General features: G+C 53.8%; 3 protein-coding genes across 3 annotated transcripts in view; all 3 read left to right on the top strand.

Annotated features, from left to right (window-relative positions):
* The first annotated feature begins 351 nt into the window (after positions 1 to 351).
* Positions 352 to 777, top strand: LOC112548779 (ribonuclease-like). Its single transcript, XM_025195439.1, has one exon. It carries the CDS (start codon positions 352 to 354, stop codon positions 775 to 777), a length of 426 nt encoding a protein of 141 aa, XP_025051224.1.
* Positions 778 to 1887: 1110 nt separating this feature from the next.
* Positions 1888 to 8190, top strand: METTL17 (methyltransferase like 17). The gene is made up of 13 exons (XM_025195441.1): positions 1888 to 2040; positions 2637 to 2789; positions 3591 to 3678; positions 4099 to 4180; positions 4287 to 4360; positions 4454 to 4548; positions 4935 to 5005; positions 5528 to 5635; positions 5772 to 5840; positions 6197 to 6247; positions 6318 to 6410; positions 6744 to 6928; positions 7473 to 8190. The coding sequence occupies exons 1-13, from the start codon at positions 1905 to 1907 to the stop codon at positions 7594 to 7596; spliced, it is 1329 nt and encodes a 442-aa protein (XP_025051226.1). The 5' UTR covers positions 1888 to 1904; the 3' UTR covers positions 7597 to 8190.
* Positions 8191 to 9908: 1718 nt separating this feature from the next.
* The window catches only part of LOC106723302 (zinc transporter ZIP2), an 8926-nt gene continuing 7285 nt past the window's right edge, over positions 9909 to 11549 (top strand). The window contains 2 exon segments of the mRNA XM_025195442.1: positions 9909 to 10191; positions 10801 to 11006. Coding sequence (XP_025051227.1) covers positions 10892 to 11006 — 115 coding nt within the window. The 5' untranslated portion in view covers positions 9909 to 10191; positions 10801 to 10891.

An 11549-nucleotide genomic window follows, 5' to 3' on the forward strand; every position in this document is an offset into this window, starting at 1 on the left:
GGTGGGGAGGGAATTCCTTCCCTCTACTCCTCCTGCTGCTGCAACGTCAGGGTTTTTTAAGCCTTTCTCAGAAGCAACGTAGATGTGCACAGTGTTGCCAAATTGTACCCAAAGGGCAGGGCCGGCAGTGACTGCAGTGTGGACGAGCCCTGAGATTTTCAAATGCTTGTCGTCCGTAAGAGGAAGCTTGAGGAATTTAATCCTTCTGGACCTCATGTCCCTGTCTGGATGTTCAGGGCTCCTGTACTTCCCTAGCCCTCATGATCCACACACTGGGAGATCCCAGACACTCCTGTGTTCGGAGGAAGCTCATGTTGGGTCTGACACCTCTTGTTCATGCTGCAGGTGACAATGGGGGTTCGGAAAGCCACCGGCCTGTTCCTGCTTTTACTGACGACCTTGTGCCTGGCCCCGTGTATCCGCTCCCAGGATCAACGCTTCAAGATGTTCCTGAAGCAGCATTATGACAGCCCCCGGACCGATGCCAGGAGGGATTACTGTGGGTTCATGATGCAGCAAAGGGGCATGATCAAGCCTTGCAAGACTCTCAACACCTTCATCCATGCTTCCCAAAAGCAGATCCTGGCGGTGTGTAGGGAGGGGGGTACCATCTATCACGGCACGCACCAGAGTCATACGCCTCTGGCCATCACTACCTGCAAGCTGAAGAACCTGGTGACAGGGGGGTGCAAGTATGAGAGCCATGCAGCCTTTAAATACATCAGCATTGTCTGTGACCAAGCTGGGTGGCCAGTGCACTTCAATGAGGGTGTGTGAGAAGGACCTGAACCAAAGAAATACCGGTCCCTCCTCACATGGGGACCATGTTGGACTGATATTTTTACCCCGCAACACCAGCAATAAACATGTTCACTGGAAGATAAGTGTCTCTGAGTGTGTGCAAAGGCTCCCAACAGGGGACTGCTGCAGGGACCAGGGTGGGGGGGGGGCACCTTCCCGCAGATTCGGTGCTAAACCTCACCATCCCAGCACTGCTAGTGGGCACCAAGGGCTGAAGCCGGGGAACTTCCCCCATGCCGACAACGTTCACCTCAGTGCCCCGATCGCAGCCGTGCTGCTGGCGGCTGGGAGATTGCTTTTAACAATCCCCCTGAGCGAGGACTATTATACACGGGGGAACCCTACCATCTTTTTCACTCCCTGGTGCAAAATGCAGTTTCATTTCCACCTGGGAGAACTTCTACAATCCTTGAATTCTCCTTTGCCTGAGGAAGGGCGCTCGGGCCCCAAAGTTTGCAAAGAAAGATTTAATTTTGGGGGTTTTTTGCTAAGCTTGCAAAGAAAAATTATTTCAGGGGTTTTTTTTGCTACTATTTAGCTGGTCTAACAAAAGCTACTGCCTCTACCCCCTCGTCTTAGCAAGGCCATGGCGCTTTTGGTCAGAACGAAGCAACAAGTGAACCCCGCACGAAGGGCCCGCTACGCAATGCGATGAAAGCCGGGTAGCAACCCGGTCCAGAGCCGTGCCACCGTTTCAAGCGCCGCCTTGGCTGCTGGTTGGCACTTTGTATAGTTATTATTATATTTGATGGTGGGATGAGGGCTTTGCATGTGCCACCGGCCTAAAACCCGCCAGCTGCGTCCTCTCCACAATGTGTAGGGAGGGCCTTAAGCGGGTCAGCGCACTGAGGAGCAGGCGGCTCTGGCCCCAGCTCCAGCATTAAAGCGCTTCCCGGGCGAGCTCCGGCCCCACATCACCGCGGTGGTGCAGAACGCAGAGAGCAACATTGTTACCATCCCACAGGCAGTTGCAACATCCGCCGGAAACTTTGTAGCGTCCGCAGCGTTCCAAATATTTGCATACCGAGCCGCGATTGGCCGCTCCCTCCCCCGCCGCGCTCTGATTGGACAGCGGGCGGTGCCCCGTGGCGGGAAGGCCCAAGATGGCGGCGGCCACACGGGCCATGCGGGGCTGCCCCGGCCTCGCGCACCGGCGCCACCCGGGCGTGCTGCACCTAAAAGCCGTGCGGCTGCCGCCCGCGCTGGCCGCCGCCGCCCACCGCCTGCTGCTGCAGTGGGGTGGGTGCCCGAGCGCCCCGGGGATGCTTAGGAGGCTGCTGCTGCAGGCAGGGCTGGCACTACGTCCGCGGTTCCCCAAGCTGTAGTCTGGTCAGCAGGTTTATTACAAGTTGCCAACAATATGCTTGGACCACCAAACTTCAAACGTCAAGTTCAGCTGAAAAATGTCCTGCCGGTATTTAAGGTTGCGGCGTTTTTAAACCGCTGCACGGTGTGTCCGAGCGTGGGGACCGCCGGAGTTGACGCAGGGTGGTGGGGGTGGCTCTTACAAGTGACGGTTGTGGGTGTTTTTGGCCCTGCCCAAAAGCGTTGCCCACCCCAGGACTAGACAGACTCCAGAGGTCCCTTCCAGCTCCGCTTCTTTGCACCCTTTAGGTTTCTGGGCCTAAGCAGAGTAGGGCTGTGAAAAGTTTCACCAGCTGTCTTGTTTCTCAGCCCTACTTGTTTCAAGCATGTGCAGATTGATACCCAGCCCCCTGCGAGCTACCCCAGAAGTGGCTGCATGTTGCTGTTGGGTGAACTGTGCAGGTCCCAATGACTCTGACTCCCATTTCCCACCTGCATTATAGTCTCCCATTTCATTTTTGCCCTCCCAGGTTCCTCTGTGCAGGACATACAGAGTAAAGCGGAGGCCCTCACCAACTACTTGTGGAGCCGGAAGCGGCCTCTGGAGACGGGTGATCTGAGGAGGAAAGCGCAGCAACTGGAACAGCAGCTCAGAGAGAAAATGGTCCAGACCTCATCATCAGGTGAGTACAGCTTTTGGGAGGATGGGGTGAAAGCCAGCTGTGAGTGAGGTGACAGGCTCTGTGGTGAGTCATGCCGTCCTTAAAGTTGCTTTCAAGCTGATCGTCCCTGGGTGTCACATTTATTTGTTGGATTTAATATGCCGCCCTTCTCAGGGAAGCTTACAGTAAGAGATAGGATAACATATAAAAGGAAATGGAATATTGAAGAGTGAAAACAGAAACTTCTCAAAGCAATGACCTTGCTTAGACTTGCTTGCAAAATGCCTGCCCGAATGGGATAGCCTTAAAGCACTTCGGGGAAAATGTCCAGGCTCTGCCTCTGGCAGGTCTTAAGGGTGAAAGAGCAACTGCGAAGAATGATTGCCCACACATGTTCATCAAGCATAGTTGCTGCCCTGATGGCACTAGCAGGAGGCCGGGTTGCTCTCGACTGACTTTAGGGAATGCAACAGGGCATAAAGGGTACAAGGCAGTCCGTTGGGTACTTAGGGCCCAGACTTTTTAAGGCTGTATAGGTCAAAGCAAGTTCGCTGAATGAATTGCATCCAGAAAGCTACTGGAAACCAGTACAGCCTCTGGAGCTACTGCTGGCTCCATGAGTCTCCAAGGGGCAGACTAGCCTGGCTGGTCTACCACACCAGTGGGAGCACTGGAGGACAAGGCCGTGCATGTTTAGAAGGTAATGGGATCATGACGGGTGATGCTAAGAGCGGCGTGCTGCAGGGAGTAAGGCTTTCTCCTTTGGTGTGAGCGTTGTCCACCACATCTTTGTTTTCTCCCTCTCTATCTCGGACACACCAGCTCTGCCGAATGTGGCAGACGAACAGAAGCTACAGGACAAGATACTGGCTATGCTGCGGAAAACCACTTACCGCTGGGAGGCACTGAGGTAACAGCAGCTCGGGGTTGTTGTCCTTCTGCAGTGCTAAGATGCAGCTCGCCTTGGGTTGAGGTAACTGCATATAGATTCAAAAAGGTGTTGTGCAGGGGTGGGATGGGACAGATGGGTAACGGCGGCAGGACAGAGCTGTCCTGAAGTTGTTTGCTTTGTGTTTGGATGAAACCAATTCTGCATCAGAGCAACTTGGCAAGAGCTCAAAGGGATGTCGTGTCTGCTACCCGAATATAGCCAGTGTTTGTGAGGGGGGACGGTTGGATACTAGTCACACAGGTTTGCTTTGTCTGACCCTGAAATGCAGTTGCTTTGGGACATGGGATTTAACAGCCCCACTTCTGGGCAGTGAGAAGGAGGTCAGCATTGATGCATAGGGCTCAGCCCCATGTGCTGCATCTATTCCTTTCTTCCCAGGTACACTGACGAGCTGAGTCTTGTATACATGGCAGCTCGGCTGGCTGGAGAATTTGCAACCATGTCCAGAGTCTTCCATGAGGTGCGATGCTGTGGTAATCAGGATCCCAGAGCTTGGGGTAGACCCTACAAGTCTGAGTCTTAGCTCCAAGCCCATGGTGTTTCTCTTTCTTGTTTTTGTTCCCTAGATACAGAAGCGGGTCCCAGGCTTCGCCCCCCGCACCTTATTGGATTTTGGCTCTGGGACTGGCTCTGTCAGCTGGTGAGCCCCCACCTCAAGAAGGAATTATGTCCAGGTAGTGCAAGGAGTGTTGTTTTCTGCACCGTGGTCTCGCTTGTTCCCATCTTTCTGCAGGGCAGCGCACAGCATCTGGGGCAAGAGCCTGAATGAATATGTGTGTGTGGACAGCTCGGCCTCCATGCTTTCCCTCGCTGAACAGCTGCTTCAAGGTTAGGCTTCTAGCAGGTGCTGGTGTGCATGCCGGGGGACGTACCGCTTCCCAAAGATCATGGTCTGAGCCTTAGCCAGCCAGCACCTGTTCGAACCATGAGACCCAACTGCTAGCCCCTCCTCTGGGGGGCAACTCAGGAGTCCTGTTTTCCAGCTTCCCTGCTCGATTTTCCTACACCCCTCTGCACCCTACAGCGAGGTTAACCCTCACTGTATCTGGGTTTGGGGAGGTGAGGGTGGGGTGGGATGAGCTATGTCTGTTGAAGCCCCTCTCATTCCTTGGAGAGCATGCTGCCCCAGCTGGGCCTGTTCTTTGGAGTATCTCTTTGTACCCCCAGGATGCCGGCTCCCCTCTTTTGATTATCTGCTTCTCTTGTTTCTCCAGGTGACTCTGATTCCCAGACGCCCCACTTCTCAACCGTGTATTTCCGACAGTTCCTCCCCGTCTCACCCAAGGTAGAAATGCTTTTGTCTTGCCCTGCAAACTGTGGTGGACATTAAAGGGATCTCATAAGGGCATGTGATTCTTGTGGAAAATATATTCACGAACTAGGAGAGCAGATTTGACTCTAGTACGTATTTGTGCCTGGTAGCCTTTCTGCTTCTGATCTTGTTGGACTCCGGCTTGCTACTGATCCTTGGTGCCGCTTACCTGCCAAGCTCCCACAGTGCTTTGCAGATGACCCTCCTAGAGTCATGACATATTTTTGTGTCCAGAGGCTTTGCTAATGAGCCTGACACTAATGAGCTGGGGAAGAGTGGTGTGAAAGACTCCTGTCCTGGGTGCCATCTGCCCAGTGAGATCCTACAATGGATTGAGGAGGTGATGTCAGGATGGAGCTGCTAAGAATGGGGAATTGAGCCTGTCTCGGCTCTTCTCATGGATTTCCCCTCAACAGCCCTGCCACCTTTGGCAGACAAAGAGGGTGTAGTTTGGTTTGGTCTCCCACCCCCAGCTGACACCCCATCTCTTGGCAGGTGAAGTTCAACCTTGTGGTCTCTGCTTTCTCTCTGAATGAGCTGCCCAGCCTGGCTGAGCGGACAGAGACCATCCAGACACTGTGGAGGAAGACGGATGACTTTCTGGTCAGTGAATCCTCCAAGCCTATGATTGGCTTCCAGGCACACTTGGCCAAAACCTGTTCCCCTTACCCCATCCCCCACCTGCAGCTCCTTTCTCCTAGATATGCCTGTCTAGCTGCTTCTCTCTCTCCTGTCTCAGGTGTTGGTTGAGAATGGCACGAAGGAAGGGCACCAGATGCTCATGGAGGCACGAGAAGTTGTCCTCAAGGTGAGAGAACTCCTCCCCACCTTGTCTGGATCACCAATGAGAGCAACTTCTGCATCCTCATAGCTGTTGTTTCGCAGGTCCCTTGTCAGTTCCCTTAGCCCTGGGGTGGGACCCAGGCATCTGGAGCAGCCCAGGTGTCCAGAATGGGAGTGTAGGGCAATCAGACTTGAGAGGGATCTGCATTTCCAAGCTAGGGGAGACTAGTATGGATGGGACCGCAGTATCCAAGCAAGCGACACAGGGTGCTCTCCTCCTGACCGGTGAGACCAAGGAGTTCAGGCTGGTAGTGCAGGGTGAGAAGGGGAGTGCAGCCTGCCCCCAGGGTGCTCTAACTCCTATTCTCTTTTCACCCACAGGGTGGGGACAAGCTGGCTCATGACCCACGAGAGGCTCAAGTCTTTGCTCCAGTAAGTGCAGGCCTGGCCTGGGGATGTCGATGCTGAGATTTGCCAGTGACTGTCTGTCTTTTGTCTCCAGTGCCCGCACCACCTGCCCTGTCCCCGCCTCTCATCTCAGAAGCCCCTGCCTTGCAATTTCATACAAGCCTATCATCCCCTACCCTTCAGTAAGGTAAGTGCCTATTATATCTGCTGGAAGGCTGTGCAAGGAAGCAGTGATGGTGGGCAGCAGGGCAATGGAAAGCGGGATGTGAATTCCTCCTCTGCGGGGATGGGGTTGGGGACTGGATCCAAGCCAACCAGGAGAACTGACTGGCTCAGGGAATAGGGAAGACAGTTTTCCCCTTCAATGATATGTGTGATATGATCAAGCACCAGACCAGAAGACTGGGAACCAGGAACATGTGTGTAGTGTCGTTCTCAGCTCATCATATGAAGATCTGTTAAGGGTGGGTGGGGAACACCCCTTTCCCTGGCTTAGCATCCTGTGCCTGTGTCATTGCAGAACCCAGAGGTGAAGGAGAAGAGATTCTCCTTCTTGATCCTACGCCGTGAGTCTGGGGAAACCGAAGAGCCCTGGCCTCGCATAATCCAGCCAGTTCTGCCCCTTTCTCGCCATGTCCACTGCCATCTGTGCTGTGCTGATGGGACTGTGCAGCACGCAGTCATCACCGCACACAGACATGGCAGGTACCAGCCTCGCTACTAGAAGGGCTCTGCCCTCATCCAACCCTTGGTGGGGAACTGATTGTCTCAGAGAGGTGGGAAAATGGAATGGGGGACCTTTTTCTCTCTGGAGGTTAGGCTGCCAGTTGTGGTTTGGCCTAGGGCTGAGGGGATTGGCTAGTGGACAGGACAGAGGATGGGTTTGCTGTCTGTGGAGTGCCGGCCTCCAATCCAGTCCTAATGCTAAGGCAAAAGGACTGGCTTTCACACAGTCGGGAAAGATAACACGGGGCCTTCTTGTCTAAGCGAGACGGGGTGTTGGCTCTCATCCAGCCCTACTGTGGCAAACCCGAGTGGTTTAGGGGCCAGGGTGTGCATCCCCTGGCTTTTTCTTTTAGGGTTGTGAGGTGTGATCTAGCTCCAAGATAGGGGCGCTGGCAAGCTTGAAGTCGGGGCATGGAACATAGACTTTCCTCTCAAGGGGGTACCGGCTCCAGTCTGGCCTTGAGGTTTGGGGGATTAATTATCTTTGAGAATGTAGACCCCCTCACCAGCCTTTCCCTTGCAGGGATCTATACCGCTGTGCCCGGCATAGCCACTGGGGTGACCGGCTGCCTGTTGTGAATGTCCCAGAGGAGATATCGCCATCATCGGGGGATAATGGGAGTGCCCAGACGGAGGATCAAAGCTGAGCTGGCCCTGTTGCGCTGGATAGTCCCCTCCTGTGGGTCGACTCTATGCCATGGACTGATGAATGCAGCCCTCAAGCCTAGCATCTGCCTGGTTCACCCAGAGGAGCATCCCCTGCTGTCAGTGCTCTGGCAGAGGATGCTGTAGTGCGGAGGATTGTGGTCTTTGACCTGCTTTCTGCATGTAATGTTCTTGCTTTTCCTGTTTCCTCTTGTTACATCGCTCTGTCTGTCCCTCTTGTGTTCTGTCTGTCCATGCCCTAGTCATCCTTCATCCAGGTGATCATCTTCCATGCCATTCCTGCCCTTGTTGTTTGCCATCTCTGACGCTCGTCCCCATTTGCTCTTCTGATGCATCTCACCTGCTTCCTTTCAGTTGTGGGTCAGTTCAGATATTCGTTGAGTCTTATTCTCTCTCTTTCCCCTGCTATCTCCATGCATCCAGGAAAAGAGCCTGCAGGGATCACTAATGGCTAGACTACAGCCGCAGGAGCAGAACTTTGAGTTCCCTTCTCCATTAGGCAGATTTCTGTTCTTGGGGTTGTCATGTTACCTAATAAACAGTTTGTGAAAAATCCAGCGTCTGCAGTCTCTGGGCTTCAAAAGTGATGGGAGTATTCAACTGGCAGAACTTGGGGAGCCCAGTATCCTGCGCTATATCCCTGACCCCAGGGACAAAGCAAGGCACTGGAAGTTCATGCTTCCCCCCACTCTCCAGCTCTGGGAGGAGAGGGGTCTAGTGAGTAGAGCAGGAGGTTGCTGTGATCTGGCTTCTGTTGTGCAACTGGCTGTATCTCATCCCTTCCCTTTTTCTTTGCTTTGCTTTTTCTCTTGTGAGGTGTTGGAAGTGGTAAGATCTTGCTCCTAGTTCCCTGCTAAAAACTGGGCTTCTGGTGAGGGAATGCTTTGGGAGAGTGGAGGCAGAGTGAGGTGAAGAGCATTCACTGACGTCTGCTCTGCCCCCATGGGAGACTGGTGGCTGCAGAGCCGTACTCACAGGCCACTCCACGCCGCCTCCTGCCCTTGGAGTGGGAGAAACGGCGCCACTGGTTGCTGCTGGCCTCTTGTACCCCTTGGCTGGAGATCCTGTTTCAAATGTTATGCCTGTTTGTACCCTCTGCATACAGTTGCGGTATTTGCGGCTGGGACGTTCAAAGTCCGTGTTTGCTTTGTGATCTCCATAATTCAAGTGGTAAAACCAGCTTGGCATGTTTCAGCTGTGTCACTCCCCAAGTTTCCATAACACTCAATCTGGAGCTGAATCATTGCATCATTAGAGAAGTGGGGCTGGAAGGGACCTCGGGAACAAATTTGACTGGTGGTGTCTGGAGTGGGTGCGGGAAATGTGGGTTACTGTGTGATCTTTGGGTTCCTGCAACAATGGTGGCGAGGGAAGACTGCCTCTCTTTGCATCCCTGCAACACCTAGAATCAGAAAAGTAGAGCTAGAAAGGACCTCGGGAGGTCACCTAGTCCAACCCCCTGCTCAAGGTAGGATCATCCTTGTCTAAACCGTCCTGGACGTGTCTGTCACAAGTATTTCTTAAAACTGAATGAACAAACCACTCACACGACACAATGCTGGAAATTTCAAAACCACTCTTAACTTGCCCAAGGTGAAGCAGGGAGACTGCAGGGACAGCATACTGACTGCAAGGACAAGTAGTTAAATATGTTCACCCTTCACGCCATGCTGGGGCAGTAGGGCCAGCTCTGATTGAGGGGAAAGGACCACCTGTGGGCTCTGTCTTCACCACAACATACACTAGGGTGGCTATTTATAGTGTCCAGATTGGAGACTCATTCACTTGCCCCCCAAGCCAGCCAGTGCTAACAGCTTGGGGCCATATCACCAGCCTAGGGAAAGGCTTAGGGTGCATGCAATGCAGTGCACTGTTCTGGGGCCCTTATTGAGGGCAGAGCACTCCCTATGGATCCCCTGCCCCATTGCTGGCACCCCTTGCCCCCAGGCTGCAGCATTGGGGTCAGCACTGACTGGGGAAGAGAGACTCCCTCCCCTCAGCACCTGCAGCAGATTTATAGGTAACTAGAGAAGTTGTAGGCCAGTTCCTGCTGGCACGGGTTGTAAATTGCTCCATTGAGAATAAATAGAGCATGAAATGTAGGGATACATTTTAAGGAATAAGGTAGTTCCCATGTGCTTGATGCAGATTAAAATCAAAGTAGTAGAGCCATTCACCTGAAAGGGGCACCAGCTTCAATTCAGCCCCAGGGCAAGGAGGTGGGGGGTGGTGTGGGCAATGAGGGAGTCTCCAAGTCCCCATCTTGACTCTAGGGTGGTGGGACGTGGGGCAGGATGCTTTTTCCTTCTGGAGAGGTAGACTGGCTCTGATGCGGCCGCAGGCTGCTGGCACCGGAGCGGGGCTGGGGAATGGGGCTCCAATCTGCACCCTATCAGTAACTCAATCTCCCATCTTGCAGCCCTGATGAGGCCTGAGTCCTGTGGTCCCATGACTGCTGGCACCAAGCACCACCCAGTGAGCAAAGAGTCCAGTGGATGGGTCTGAAAGGCTGAGTTGGCTTCTTCCCGCGTGGGGGATCCTTCTGGACTACAGCAGGGCCATGGGCCCCTGGGGCTGTATGTATGCAAGCTGTATCCCGGGTTCAGATCCACCAGACAGCTGAGCCAGCACTATTTGCCTTGCATTGCCTTGATCTTGAGAAAAGGGCCTCTTGAGCGGTGTTTACTAGTACAGTATTTAATGACAACGTACTTGAAGGGAAGTGGAATGGGGAAAGGAGGCAGAGGGCGGGATGCAGGGAGGGCGTTGGGAGTTTCAGCAAGGTGATTTGCTCCTATTGCTTCAGGGTTGGGAGACAAGCGAGCAGGTAACGATCAGCATCAGGCAGGGATTGGAGCAAGAGAGAAAATAAGAAAAAGGAATGGGAGTGAGGCAGGGAGGTAGAGGGATCAAAGTGGGGCAAGAGGAGAAGAGAGAAGTGGGATGGTAATGGTTGGAGTAACAGCAGAGAAACTAATGGGAAGGGGAGGAAGAGTGGCCAGAAGGATGCTGCACCACTGCCTCACTTGCTGGGGACAGTGAGCAAGGCGCTGCCTGAGGTTAGGCATGAGGACAGAGGAGGGTTGCATTTCCAACACCATTCTGCTCCTTGGGTGGGAGCGGGCTTGGCTGCTTGGCTGTAGGGGTCTCTTCAATGCAGTAGGGGCATTTCTGTCTGTTCTTAGCTAAGATCACCATTGAGGTCGCCCTTGGCTGACGTGAGCTGAGGAGTGTAACAACCCAGGGGCGTCTGGCCCTGCACTGTCCCCTAAAGAGATGGAGCTGCTCCTGGCTGTGAAGATCGGCTGCCTGGTGGGGCTGCTTCTCCTCACGCTGTTCTGCGGCCTCGTCCCGGCTCAGGTGAAATGGTTCCAGATCCACGCAGCCACAGGTGCGAGTGGGGCATAGGCAGGGTGGTTTGATCTCTCCTTTTCTCTCCCTTCCCCCCCACAACTCACCCTGTCCTATTTCCCCTCTACATGGCCTTGACACTCAGCTGTCGTATCTTCCCTTTATCACTATTTCACGGGCTGTTTCTATTTTGTCTGTCTGTCTCTGCCTGTGCTGGTTGTCTGTCCAGCTGATTGCTCCCTGCCCTGAGCTCATACCACTGCAAGCCTCTGGTATTCCTGGAACTAGGCCTGGGGGGGAACTTCATTACAGAAGAGACATGGTGATGGTGCTCAGGCTATGGGGCAATTGCAGGTGTGATGGATATCTTGTCCTTTCTCTACCTGCCGCGGGGCTGGAGATGCATGTGCTTGCAGCATATTCCTGGAATGGAGGAGGGCTGTTTCTTGCCCTCCTGCTTCCTTTCCTGCTTCCCTCGGCCTCTCTCCTTTTCTTTCTTTGTCTTATGTTCCCCTTAAGTTTCTTTCCTGTGCTTTCTGCTATCATCCTTTCAGTCTGAGCTTAACCCCCCCCCCCCCCCCAC

This window comes from Alligator sinensis, unplaced genomic scaffold, assembly GCF_000455745.1.
Source record: "Alligator sinensis unplaced genomic scaffold, ASM45574v1 scaffold316_1, whole genome shotgun sequence".
Classification (NCBI taxonomy): Eukaryota; Metazoa; Chordata; order Crocodylia; family Alligatoridae; genus Alligator; species Alligator sinensis.

Bases quoted from the DNA above. Each gene is read 5' to 3' on its own strand.
- LOC112548779 (XM_025195439.1), top strand. From the start codon at position 352: ATGGGGGTTCGGAAAGCCACCGGCCTGTTCCTGCTTTTACTGACGACC.
- METTL17 (XM_025195441.1), top strand. From the start codon at position 1,905: ATGGCGGCGGCCACACGGGCCATGCGGGGCTGCCCCGGCCTCGCGCAC. The intron at 3,679-4,098 runs GTAACAGCAGCT...CTTTCTTCCCAG, and splicing joins TACCGCTGGGAGGCACTGAG to GTACACTGACGAGCTGAGTC. The intron at 5,006-5,527 runs GTAGAAATGCTT...ATCTCTTGGCAG, and splicing joins TCCTCCCCGTCTCACCCAAG to GTGAAGTTCAACCTTGTGGT.